Source organism: Sparus aurata, chromosome 1 (genome assembly GCF_900880675.1).
Source record: "Sparus aurata chromosome 1, fSpaAur1.1, whole genome shotgun sequence".
Classification (NCBI taxonomy): Eukaryota; Metazoa; Chordata; class Actinopteri; order Spariformes; family Sparidae; genus Sparus; species Sparus aurata.
Genome location: NC_044187.1, coordinates 3,607,435 through 3,620,750, shown reverse-complemented (window position 1 = coordinate 3,620,750; position 13,316 = coordinate 3,607,435). Strand labels below are relative to the sequence as shown.

The 13,316-nt window shown below is 38.0% G+C and overlaps 1 protein-coding gene across 1 annotated transcript in view; it reads right to left on the bottom strand.

Annotated features, from left to right (window-relative positions):
* Positions 1-1,367: 1,367 nt before the first annotated feature.
* Positions 1,368-13,316, bottom strand: part of LOC115592183 (cadherin EGF LAG seven-pass G-type receptor 2-like) — a 32,754-nt gene continuing 20,805 nt past the window's right edge. The window contains exons 7-25 of the mRNA XM_030434730.1: positions 11,954-12,117; positions 11,619-11,666; positions 11,450-11,539; positions 10,430-10,510; positions 10,006-10,113; positions 9,788-9,901; positions 9,339-9,432; positions 9,120-9,238; positions 8,789-8,962; positions 8,587-8,715; positions 7,685-7,840; positions 6,536-6,716; positions 5,034-5,176; positions 4,411-4,599; positions 2,969-3,066; positions 2,720-2,881; positions 2,177-2,355; positions 1,970-2,008; positions 1,368-1,489 (exon numbers count right to left, since the gene is read on the bottom strand). Coding sequence (XP_030290590.1) covers positions 1,383-1,489; positions 1,970-2,008; positions 2,177-2,355; positions 2,720-2,881; positions 2,969-3,066; positions 4,411-4,599; positions 5,034-5,176; positions 6,536-6,716; positions 7,685-7,840; positions 8,587-8,715; positions 8,789-8,962; positions 9,120-9,238; positions 9,339-9,432; positions 9,788-9,901; positions 10,006-10,113; positions 10,430-10,510; positions 11,450-11,539; positions 11,619-11,666; positions 11,954-12,117 — 2,375 coding nt within the window. The 3' untranslated portion in view covers positions 1,368-1,382. The remainder of the gene's footprint in view (positions 1,490-1,969; positions 2,009-2,176; positions 2,356-2,719; positions 2,882-2,968; positions 3,067-4,410; positions 4,600-5,033; positions 5,177-6,535; positions 6,717-7,684; positions 7,841-8,586; positions 8,716-8,788; positions 8,963-9,119; positions 9,239-9,338; positions 9,433-9,787; positions 9,902-10,005; positions 10,114-10,429; positions 10,511-11,449; positions 11,540-11,618; positions 11,667-11,953; positions 12,118-13,316) is intronic.

Here is a 13,316-nt window from a genome sequence, read left to right as displayed (position 1 = left end):
TAACTAAATAAGAATAAAATACAATAATATAATGAAGTACTGTAGTGCTCATGTTCAAATCTTGTTCTCAAGATGTGAGAAAACATTTGTTTGGTTCAGACTAAAATACATTTTAATAAAGTTTTAATAGTTTTTTTCAGTTAAAATTAAAATTGTGATACACAAAAGATAATTTCTACTGTTCATGAGTCAAATGTCAATATCTGAAAATAATCACAGGAGGATTCTTGCAGCTCTACTGTTTTCTGACACTTTAACACCCAGAGATTAATTATTAGTAAAATAATTGGTAGACAGTTGTTGGCTGCAGCCTTCCTCTTTACTTTTCCTGCATTTTAAAATTCACCAAAACCCTGAACTCAGAAGTGTTTTTGAAAGATCCTCAGTTTGTTCTGAGGAGGCTGGATACTGGTATTAAACTATGTGTGTGTTCTTTTTATTTTAAATTCAAACCCTCCAATTTCAGTATGATCATATTGCTCATGTTCAGTTCACATCTTGTAAGAAGAGTTTTATATCCTGTTGCTCCAAATATGAAACATTTTGACTTTCTGTTCTTTGAAAGTATTTTTATTTACAAATCCAGAAACAGGAGAAAGTGTTTTTTTCTCACAGATTTTATTTCATACATTTACAAATGTCAGAAAAGAAAAATTCCAAAATTCTAATGGAAAATAAATATTTTTACAGATTGTGTACATGGAAACAAAAGTTACTGCAGAGCTGCTTTAACATCATTTACATTTTTGAAAAAGAGACAAAGAAAACAAAAGCAGGTACCTGACATTTGATTTATATTAAACTCGACTGTCGTTTCCAGCATCGAAGGAACATTTTACCTGAAATAAATCAGATCGTTCCGAGAATAAAGTGTTTGTTCATGATTTATCTCTCAAGAAAAAAGTTTTAATTTAAATTTGAAACTTAACTTGACAGCAGCTGATCAATAAAACTCAACCCAGCTGCTGTGGTGTCTGTAAGTATGGAAGCCTCAGAGGGATACAGAAAAATCTGTCTCTCTTTAAAAGGAACAGTTCAGAGCTTCACAGTTAAACAGAGTAGCAGTATTCTGCTAAACAATTGAAGCAGCTGAGACTTGATTTAAAACAGAGAAACAACCAAAGAAACATCAGATGTCTCCATACAGTTCGTTCGTTTTGATCTGAATTGAACTGAAAATAATTATTTACACCTTCCATGTGGTCGAGCTCGTGCACCCACTTCAACTTCAGCTGAGCAGCTACAGTTACGATTTCAGCTAAATAAAGGATGTAAGTAACGTCTTTTGAAATCAATTCAGATCACAGCAGACGAGCTGTATGGAGACACAAGCCTTGTTGCTGAAACACAACGAAGGGGCTCCTTTTAAAACAGGCCGTTAATTAAGAGCTGTGACGACATTTCAACATGTCGAGTGTGTTATAGGCCATAATTAAAAGTTCTCTATGATCCCAATACTTCGAGAGAATTCTTCTCCTCCTTCTGGGACCTGAGAGATTAAACACACATTAAAGTTAGAAACTTTAACTTAAATATTACATATTATTAACAATGATAAAAAGATTCTGGTTAAACTTCTCGTTAAAACAGTTTAAGGTTCATCATTAGTGTCCACACTTTGATTAATTTGAAGCACTCAATTTGATAAATTTTTTAAACCAAAATATTTCACAGATTGTTAAATATTTGCATGAGCTTTTCAACCTTAATTCATGTAGAGAACACAGGCGAGAAATTTGAGAAAGAAAGAAAAAAAACAAAGAAACAACACGTCTCCATACAGCTTGTCTGCTGTGAGCTCGTGCACCAACTTCAACTTTCAGCTAAGCAGCTACAGTGAAGACTTCAGCTTAATAAAGGATGTAAGTATTGTCTTTTCAAATCAATTCAGATCACAGCAGACAAGCTGTAGACACAAGCCTTGTTGCTGAATCTTAACAAGTCTTTCAAAAACAGGCGAGTTTCTTACCCCTTTGAGAAGTTATCAAATCTGCGTATACTCCCCCTCCTGGAAAAAAACAGACAAACAAACTGTCACTTACATTTTTAAAAAGATCCTGTCTGTAACAACAGACAGGATTTGCATGTTAGTGTTAGATGAGTTGAAATAATATTCACTAAAAGTAAAGACATTAACAAGAAGAACCAGTCAGAGTCACATTGTGTTCAGTCTCACCTGACGAGAACGAAACAATCAATCCCACTATGATCAGCGGCACCAGGACGCCCACAGCGATGGCCACAGCCGGGTTGGAGGCGGGGCCTTGAGGCTCTGACTCTACCTCAAATTGAACACTGTCCCCGAACACTTTAACAAGCTCCTCCCTCACAGCTTCTGAATCGCTCTGCAGCTTCCTGATGGATCAGACACAAGAGGTCAGCTCCAACTTTTTAACTTACATGTGCTGAATTTTATTTTATGTCACTGTACAAACACTTTGTTTTCTCTGTTTAGAGAAGTTACTATATGAATACTGTTAATTATTATATTACAGCTGTCACATGACTAACATGGTGAAAACAGTAACAGTAAATGACAGTAACAGTTTGCGGTGTCCTCTTTAGCGTTCACTTTGGATAAATAACACATTTTTCTTGTAGATTTACACTTTAAATAGTTAAATCACACAAGAAGAAGCAGGACTGTAAATGAAAGCTAACTAATACATAAATCTGTCTGGTTCACGCTGAATGTTGTCATTAAAAATCAAACTCTTACGTTGTGACTTCTTCACCGGACACCACCGTGCCTCCATCCAAACAGATGAAGCTGACCCGAGTCCACACGGCTGCCCTCCGCATCCTGGACCCAGAGGCTCGTCTGTTCGTGTTGGATACCTTGATGACGTCCACGGTCCAGCCAAGAGCGTTAGTTAAAGAGCTGGAGGAATAAACAAATTACAAATGAAATAAACTGGAAACAAAAACATCTCCAAAGCGTCTTTATGGTGAGCTGAACTTGTCCTACCTCTCCATGTCGGGGATCTTGTTCTCCACAGTGTTAGCTGGCTGGTTGAGACGGATGACGACCACGTCACTGCTGCTCACATTTCCCCTGACCGTCACCTGGAGGGATAACAGAGAGTGGTGAGTGCAGGAATCTTATTGAAATGTTCTTCATTGAATCACATGTAAAATCCATTAAAATCCTTTAGAGGACATCAAAATATCAGGAAAGGAAACTGTAAGACTATTAAAATAAATCAGTTATTCTCACAAAGTTGGAGCTCCAACATTGTGAAAATGTTTGTTTCCATCCGTGTTCATTGTTGCCAAGATCGTTCTTTATGTTTTATCTGGAAGTTTTGGCATTTCTTTTTTTTTGTTTTACATTACTGTCACGTCTTGTGTTTAAGATGTATCCTTATTGATCCCCTGTAGGAGAAATTGAATTTTAAAAAAGTAGCAGCTCGAGGTAGGAGTTGACAAAAAGGAGAAATATAAAAAGAATAAAAATAAACTTGAATAAATACAATAGAAATGCCAGTTCATGTTCACGTTTGGATTAACACTCAGCAGTTTTATCACAGTTTTTCCCGAATGCTTACACATGTTGCAGACTTTTGCTCACTGTGTTATAACTTAACACACGGGCCGAGTAAGACACAGCACATGGAGATAAACTCCTAACTTATACGGCAAAATAAAACTCTTAAAACAAAACCTAACAATCCCATTTCAAAACTGTTGATAGTGTTTTGCAATAAGTGTGTTGGAGAATTTCAAACACGGTGCAAAGCATATATTGTGTTTGCAGGGTTGGTGCTGTTGTTTAGGGCATGATCACCAAAGTTAGAGGTTGTGATGCTTTGGGCATAACAACCACTAAGTGTTTAAGCATCAGGCAAAAACTGTAAGCACACAGAGCAGCGGTGCACTTTGACCTCTTGTGGTCAAAATTAGTATTACAATAACAAAAACTTTTTTTCCCCCGCCAAAACCTCATTCAACTGTTTTCACAGATGGATAAAAAGAAACAATTGAAACTGGACCACCAGAATATTTTTTTCTCGTCTCTTTTGGCTTCTGTGCTTAAGTTCAGAACCATATATATGTCTTTTGTTGCTAAAATAAAGTCTGCAGATAACTTTCTCAGTGGTAAATACTGGACTGACAGTAGCAAAACATGGTGACACATCAGTCTCACGTATCGTATAGAAAATTAATGAAACTTAACCTTAACTATTATTTACAGGATGAAATGTTTTGTGGGTTTAACGGAGACCTCTTCCTATATTTAATGAAGTATTTGTGACGTATAAATCAGCAGAGAGTCGAGGTCCTTCATCCGTCTTTACCGAGAGTTATCGACACATTTATTTAGACTCAGACTTGTTTGTGGCCTCTGCTGGATGTTGAGTTACTTTTCTTACCTTTCTAACAAACGTCTGTACATTCTTCTCCACTCACCTCCACCGTGGTCGTAGCCTGAAGTCCTTGGAGGTCGTCGGCATGCACCTTCAACTCAACCTTCTGTCCAGCCAGCTCCACTGCTGACACCACAAACACCAGACCGGTGGACGGATCCACGTCAAAATAAGTAGTGTCTTCCAGACTGTAGACCAGCCGACCCTGGTCACCCACATCGGGGTCTGAAGCCTGAAAAGGTGGTGGATTAAGAATTACAAACATTAGAGGTATTAATAAATAAGATTTGGTCAGTGTGTCAAGATGGATGCCTTGTACTCTGCTTGTTGTGCTGAGCAGGAGCAGCGTGCAGGATCATCTTTTCTCAAGACCGATCGACTCAAAGTTAAAGATTCAGTTTTCTGAATTGATCCATCAGGTTTTGCTGATCTTGGCTGCTTCGTGGCAGTATTACCTGTTTGGACATCTCCACTTTGTCTTTAACCTTTGAGCTTTTCACAGTCATGGAAACGTTCCAGTGAGCGATCAAACAACACGCTCAGTGACACATTAACCACGTCGCTCACAGCTCAGTTCACACTGCTCATATTACAGTTTGTGTTTCTGAAAACAAGGAGGAAATTTTCCAACAGATGTGAGCTGACAGCAGCTGGGCGTGTTTTTACCTCGACAGTGACGACAGGTGTTTTATACGGAGCATTGCTGAAGATGGAGGCCTCGTAAAGCGGTTTAGAAAACTGTGGAGGCTCGTTTGTGGGTAGAGCACGAATGATCACCTGTGCTGTGGTAGAACGGGATACACTTCCACCTAGAGGAGACATGGAGAAAAAATATCGTAATTCATTTTAATATTGAGCATGACAACTCTTTTTTCTAACTTCTGTCTGTGGAGGTGGTTGAATGTGTTTAGGATGAGTCTCAGAATCTTTCGTAACTTTTTCAGGGTGTTTCACACTAAACCAAGACCTCAGTATGCTTCAGATGAACCAGACTGTACAACATCTCATCCAAGCTCGTCTACAATCTAAATATTTAAGTCATTTAATATTTAAGATAAAAGCTCTGGGCTCTTTATGGACCAGTGTTTAAGCTAGGAAATAGAAACCTCAAAAAGCATGTTTGAAAGAAGACATCAGTAATGGACAGTTGGAGCTGATAGTTAGATGGGTGTGATAACAACTTTATGACCAGAAAGAATTCAATAGTGCCAAAGGTGAAGTGCCCAACACGTCTCTTATGACTGAGATCAAGTGTTTGGATGTTTCAGCTCAAAGAGAGCATTTTACAATTTTTCTCTATTGTTTACACACATTTTCTGAAAGCATGCCTCATCCTCTCAGAACTCTACACACAAATCAAAAAATACACACACTTTGGGCAAAACCCCTCAATTCTCCTGCAAAATGAAACTTTACATTCAAAACAATGTTATTTCTTTTCTAAATGGTATTTTGTTTTCAAATGACACACAAACCATCATATGAAAAGACATGAATAGACAAGAACCAGTTGAACACTGATGTGCTCAGTGTAAAACACTATGATGAATGGAAAACAATTCTTCTCCATTCATCATAATGACTTAGGCCTTTTTTTGTTCAGTGTTACACTTACTACAGGCAGTGCATACATAAGTGTGTTGTGTGGTGGTCTACATACAAAACAACAGAATAATTTACTGTATACAGTAAAAGTGAAAAAAAAACTATACTAAAGCTCTGACAGCTAATTGTAAAACTGTGTGACAGGTGTTTGCCCATGTGATGAGTCAGTGTGCATAGTAGGGCAATTAACTTTTGAATTAACTAGAATTTTGAATGACAGTGTGTTCCTTGAGATTTTCTTCATGAATTGTGCCAAATGCAGAGAATTGTGTGTAGTGTTTTGAAAAAAGTGTGTTTTAGAACTGCAATTTGAGTGTAAAGCAGGAATTGTGCCTGTAGTTAAGCAGAATTGGTTCAGGAGGTTTGTGCATGAGTTACATGTTGTAGTCATTGTGTCTCAAGTACCAATTTTTGTGTGTAAACAATTGAGAAAAACTGTAATCCAAGTGTTCATCTACAGGGACTGAATAATCACTCTGAGCCATTCACATACTAGATAATTGTGTGATTCAGTGCTACGTCTGGTTGTGCTGAATACTATGAGAAATACTGTTCAGACCTACCATCTCTGGCCGTTACGTAGAGAGGGAACTCCAAAATCCTTTTTTCAACCAGTGGAATTGCTTTAGCCAGCCTGATCATTCCAGTTTTCTCCTCGATGGAGAAGTAGCCGTCAGTGTTCCCAAAGTCGATTGAGTACGTGATCTGTCCATTTGCGCCATCGTCAACATCTTTTGCCTCAACCTTTGTGTGAAATTATACAAATCATCTTAACAGCAATTTAACAATGTAAAATCGAAACGACAAGTTGACAAGAAAAAACTAAAACATCCCAAACCAGGGCCGGGCGACAGGGCCTAAAAATTTAATCTCTGATTATTTCACACCAAACTTGATTTACGAATTTTAAAGATTTTTTTCGTTCTCAAGAACAAACTTTATTAAGTTATTAAAAGCATAGCATTTATTTTAATGCTTTTATCTAAGAAAAAATTGCCCTGCCATTTTAAACAGTGCACCTTCTAACTCACTTGAAAAGAATGTGTCCCATTTTGATAAAATGCTTTTGTAAACATACATTTAACATGTCAGATTGCTTGCTATTATAAAAACAGATCAGGTTCCATACTGGTATTGATGATGTTAACACTATCCAAACTATAACAACGTTACACTAAAGGATGAATCAGTGGCAGGATTTCATTTGATACTGCACCCAGCAGACATCTGGAAGACTGATCAATAAAATATGTGAAGCATTAAATAATGAAGTGATTCTTTAAGTTCACTGAGTTGTAAATTCAGGATTACTTATAGAACTGAGTCATCAGCGTTCAAGGATGTAGCTGTAACTCCACCTTTATTTATTGCAAGGACAAAAGAAAGTGACCTCAAACTGAACCCTGAGGAACTCCACCCCGCCTGTTACGCTCATGAACAGGTGTAAGGTTCACTGATTGTTGTTGGGATAGAGGGGCAGCGTAAAGTAATATAATATCAATCAATTAATAAGTGTTTTTAAGTGTCATGTCAGGTGTAATGCAAATTTAAGGGATGTTACTCCCTTTTTAATGTAAAATCTGTTTCTATCAGAATATCTTATACAACCTGAAGTGGGCCATCTTCAGGCTGTGCATCCAATTAATCAATTAACACTGATTAGAAGGACTTAAATCATATTCAGCGATATTCTTCTTGCTTTAGTCACTCACCTGGACCAGCAACATTCCCTCAGTTTGATTTGCAAACACCTTTCCCTCGTACGTGTCACTGGTGAAAACAGGACTGTTGTCATTCTCATCCAGAAGAGTCACATTGACTTCTGCTGTTGCAACATTATTTGGTGGATTCGTCTCCGCTGCTTCGATCTTTAAATCAACAAAAGAACAGCATCTGACTTGTAAAAAATTGTAAACGTGCTCAGATACAACAATGTCCTGCAGCAGTAGTTGTTGCAATAGTCCTGCAACAACCAGAAAGTACTAAAAAGAAGGTTTTTGGACAACTCACGTTAGCAGTAGCACCTCTGGCGTGCTGCTGTCATGGCAGACAAAAAGTGTCAACCCCTAGTGTGACCTGACAGGTAGGAGGTCCACCATTACTCTCCTGACTATTAGGTCATACTCGGGGATCGACACTTTTTGTCTGCCTTGACGACAGTGCTCTGGAGATCCAGCTCCAAAGATGAGTAGTTCAAAAACCTTCTTTTAAGTAAACTCTGCGTACACAAAAAATGTTCTCAATGCTCGTGTTCATGTGTAGAGACCCTGGTGATACTACGAGCAAAGTTTCATGTTGTGTCGAGCCTTCTTAGTGTTTTAAAAATAGAGATTTTGATGCTTGCGTCAAAGTGCCCGTAGCACCCCATTGAAAATTAGCTTGCCTGAAAACAAAACAACGGTAAATCTTGTGTGCCTCTTTCGCTGTAATTATGCATTTAGATGAAGGTTTGACTCATATTCAATCACAAATAAAGCCTTGGTTGCTTTTTGGCGAGAGTTTCACTTTATAATGTAAACATGTAAACAACAATGTCCTGCAGCAGTAGTTGTTGCAATAGTCCTGCAACAACCAGAAAGTTCAGGGTTTATGTTCAATGTGAAATCTGGATCACCTGAAAAGTGAAGCTTGTAGTCGTCTCTCTGTCCAGAGCTGTGGAGTCCTTCACTCTGACTGTCCCATCAGAACTGATAGAGAAGGGAGCCGATTCTGGAAGGATCCGCAATGTTCCCACAAATCCTCCCTGGAGAAACAGGATCATGGAAAAGATTATTGAATAATTATTATTAATCAAAGTGTTTTCAGTAAAAATGTACCTGGTCCAGGTCGGTGACGACGGCTCTGAATACGACAGCGTCAACAGGAGAATTCTCTAAAAGTGAAACAGAGTAGTTGGACCGGTCAAACTTTGGAGCGTTATCATTCACATCCTTGATGGTGACAGACACCACAGCGTTAGCTGTCTTCAAGCTGTCGTCTGTCTGAGCCGCCTGCAGAAAGAATATAACAGATAATTATTGAAGGGACATGTTTATATTCTAACTTTTCAAACGTAAACATTAGCTTTACTTTTCCAACAAATACATGAGCCTCTGTCTGATATGTGCTACGAGCGTCACATGTCACCAAATATTAGGATGTTGTTACCTCGATGTTGACAGAGATCACACTGCTGTTCATCTCTTCTCTGTCTATTGGAGTCTGCACAGTCAAAACTCCACTGCTGGAGTCAATCTGGAAGTTACTCTGATACTCTGCTGGAGACACTAAACAACAAAGACGAGGTTAAATACGGAGTGTTTCACATATTTTAGTGTTTTGCCTGTCTGAGCTGAATTCGTAGTTTTATTTTCCTGTTGTATTTACCTTCACTGATGCTATAAATCAGAGCCACGTTGATCCCCGTGTCTCCGTCCTGAGCTTTTATTGCCTCTGGCTCAATGGTCTGGAAAGGTCCATCCTGAAATATGTAACGCACAAGTGGTTAAAGTTCAAATGTTGTTCCCCAAACTCAACTCAACAAACTCCTCAATCACTTGCTGCTAGCAAACTGACAAACTGTTACAGACCTGGGATTTGTGTTCACGATACTGGTGTTGCACCCAGAAACCGTGGGGATTTCTACATAATGTTGCTTTAAAAAGAAGTGTTCTGACATTGTGGAAGCCGAGACATGTCAAGACTTGTGAGAGAAATATTGTAGTTTTGAAGCTGAAGGTATTTCTGGGTGTTATATCGTAGAAAACTGGACTCTCATGTTTCACCTCTCATCCATGACGCTTCTTCACTTGTAGTATTTAGTTTAAAAGACTCACCTGATTCTCTGGAATAAAAGCCCGGTACAAGCTGTGGCTGAAATATGGATTCAAGTTGTCAAAGTCTTCTACGTTAATCACCACAGTGGCTGTGTCACTCAACCCCAAGGGATCCTGTGGTGAAGAACAACATAGACAAAGCAGATCCATCAGGTAGTCATGTCAGTCATGTTATTTCTGTATTTGTTATTTCTGTCAGTATCCATAATTTTACTCACACTGGCTTTCACTATTAAGTTGTACTGTTGGACTAAATTGTAGTTTAAACGTTTCTTCAAGCGAACAGCTCCTGCGCTGGTCACCTCAAAGACCTCTGAAGCTGGTTCCTTATGGAAGAAAGTGAACATCACATTTTCAAGTTGAACATTACGTTTTACTCATGATGAAACTTGTAGAAGCAGAGTGGCAAGAGTGACTCTTTCATTCATGATGGAGGGAGTATATTTCATTATTCCAGACTGTGTTCAAATCTTGTTCGTTCTTGTTTTTAATGTAAATGTCAATCTGCTGATCTTCTCTTGTTGGTTTGGTTTATATTATTTAAATTCACTTGTGTTTCAGTGCAGTGATAAGCAACATGAATGTTACTACAAATATCTCCTAATTAAAAAAACTTGTATAAATATAGGTAAATCTTATTACAATGGAATATGTGATTGCGTTGTTGGTGATGTCTGCGTCCGTCGCCGTCACTCGAACAACTTCGAATCCCACAGGTTCTGACTGAAAGAAGAACAAGACCAATTATGCAGATACAAAGATACACACATGCATGTTTCTGTTGTTCATACAAGTAAACACTTAGTCTGAACAAAGTGTTTGTTACAACATTTATCCACTCTAACTGGTGGTTATAGTCACACATCTCAGCCAATTACAGACAAAACTAAAGAAAAATAAAACAAACATTTTCAAGTAAATTCTTCTTGGACTTCACTACAAATTAGCCTCTGCTCCACTAGTTTTCATCAGTATCTGGTGTGAACACCATTATTCTCATGTAGTTTAGGCCCGCTCCACACTTACAAAGCCTTTTGTACACACTTCAGCACTGTTGCAAAGTGAAACTCTCACCAAAAAGCAATTATTTGTGATTGAATATGAGTCAAACCTTTATGTAAAAGGATAATTACCACGAAAGAGACTTTTAAGATTTACTGTAGTTTCGTTTTCGGGCAAGCTAATTTGCTGAAAACACCGTATTTACGTACCAATGAGGCAGACAAACATACTTATTCAGCGTATGTAGCATCGTAGACAAATGTGAACTCTGAGTATGTGCTATGATATTGGAGTCCTTGAGATTGTACTCTGCTGGAATGGAAAATAGAAAATGACCATACAAACACTTCCTCATTAATAGTATTTTCTGTAGCTAAGCAACCGACCAGAGCATACTTAATGTATGTGATTGGCCATTAGTTGTGTTTTCTTAAATAAACCTGTTTCTGAAAATCCCACTGTATGTGTGGACTGGGCCTTAGACTGTCACTAACACAGAGTTTAACCAATATATCAAAAACATTTGAAAGACATGATTTGACAAAACTGGATCAAAAATTTAAATGTTGCATTTATATTTCTGCTCAGTTCCTGACAGTAGATACAGGTGTATTGTGCAGGAGGTCTACAGTCTCTTTCTCACAGATTGCAGTGACTCACCTCAGAGACATTCTGACTGTAGAGCTTCTCTTCAAATATCGGGCTGTTGTCATTGATGTCACTGATTTTCAGTCTCCGAGTGTTGTTTTGCTGCAAAGACAAACACATCATTTGAAATATTTTATTTTGCAGTGCTCAGTGAATACTGTGACTTTTACATTTCACTCACCTTAATTACACCATCACACATGATGGAGTAAAACAAGATGCCGCCACTCTGTAAGACAGGAACACAGGGCACTTGAGGTCTGTGGAGACACCTGACAGAACACACTAGAAAACTCAACGTAAAGATGTGCTGAAGGTTGAATATGAGATATTGGACATAATGTAGCAGCAAGTCCTGAACAGAAAGTTCAGACGGAAGCTGAATAGACGCAAAAATAATATTAATACAGACATGAGCATGTGAGGAAATTCAATCCAGGCAGTAGAACACATTTGCTGTTGGGATTTATCAGTAAATCAACTTAATATCTATCAGACAGTGTTGTCATAACTCACGTCTGTCAGTGTGTCTGCGTCCAGCGGCTTCTTGGTGCGAATGGTCACGCTGGTGTCTCCAGTCATAAAGCTCAGCTCCAGATACTCCAGGTGTTTGTCAAACATGTATGGCACCAACTTCACACCCCTTCCTGCTGCGATCCCAGTAACCAACTCCACATCCCCTGCAGCATGATGGGAGCATTGTAAGAAGGACTAAATTACTTATCTGAGTGAACTTTTAATAAATGATGCATTTCACTGATATGTATACTGTGTACTCATGAGCCTTGAGCAGATAATGTATTCTGTAGTGGCTCATTATTGATGCATCACCTCATAAATCATGACACTTTTCCACATATGATAGTAAATCCAACTTTTTAATTCTAAAAAAGTATTGGTATCCATTTCAGTGTTTGAGAAGGATCAACACAAACGTGGTATAATAAATGGTTAATAAATTAAATAATTAAGGAATAATGGTCAGAGGGTTGAAGCAATATTGACAGATGGTCAGATATTGACAGATGGTCATGCACGTCATTGACCCCGAATTCAAGCCCACAAGGATTGATGGTATAGTTTGATGGTATAGCATTGGTATAGTAGGGGAATCACTTCTTACTGTTCAATTGCATCGAAGGGAGAATTTGATAGTTTTCAGAAAATTTCGGATACATATGGGTTAGAAAAATCGGATTTCTTTAGGTATCTTCAAATCAGGTCGTATTAGGTATCAGGTTGTAATGATGAGATAAAACCAACAGAGGAATGTGAGACCAACTTAATTGACATTTATTAACATGTACAAAAATAAGGACAATAAGAAACTTGTTTCATATATTTTGGAGCTGCCCAGATATTCAGCCATACTGGCAAGAGATTATACGGGTAATACAAAATATTTTTGATGAGGAAATTTACTGCTCTTTTACAACAATCTATTTGGGCAATATTGCACCCCTTTTACTGGTGCAAGACAGATATTTTTTTAAATTCTTAGCAGCCAGCAAGAAAGCTGTAACCTGAGAATTGTTGCAGGCCACAGACTGGATTGATATTGTGACTAATATTCAAAATATGGAAAGGAAGACCTTTTTGCCAAGTCTAAGGATGGATAAGAATGTGCAATACTGGGAAAAATGGATTGTGTTTGTGTCCACAAGAGATGTTTACTGAGCCATTACTGTATGAACTGACTTGTATCTCCATCAGTATAATGTCTGAACAGGAATGTGTAATGCATGTGTAGGTGACCAACTGTTCTATGTCTTTCTGTATGTTGTATGTTGTTTATGTTCTTTCCATAAAAATAAAGTACAAAAAGAAAAAAAAAAGAAATTAAATAATTAGATGGTAATTTTATTTGAACAGATTTGAT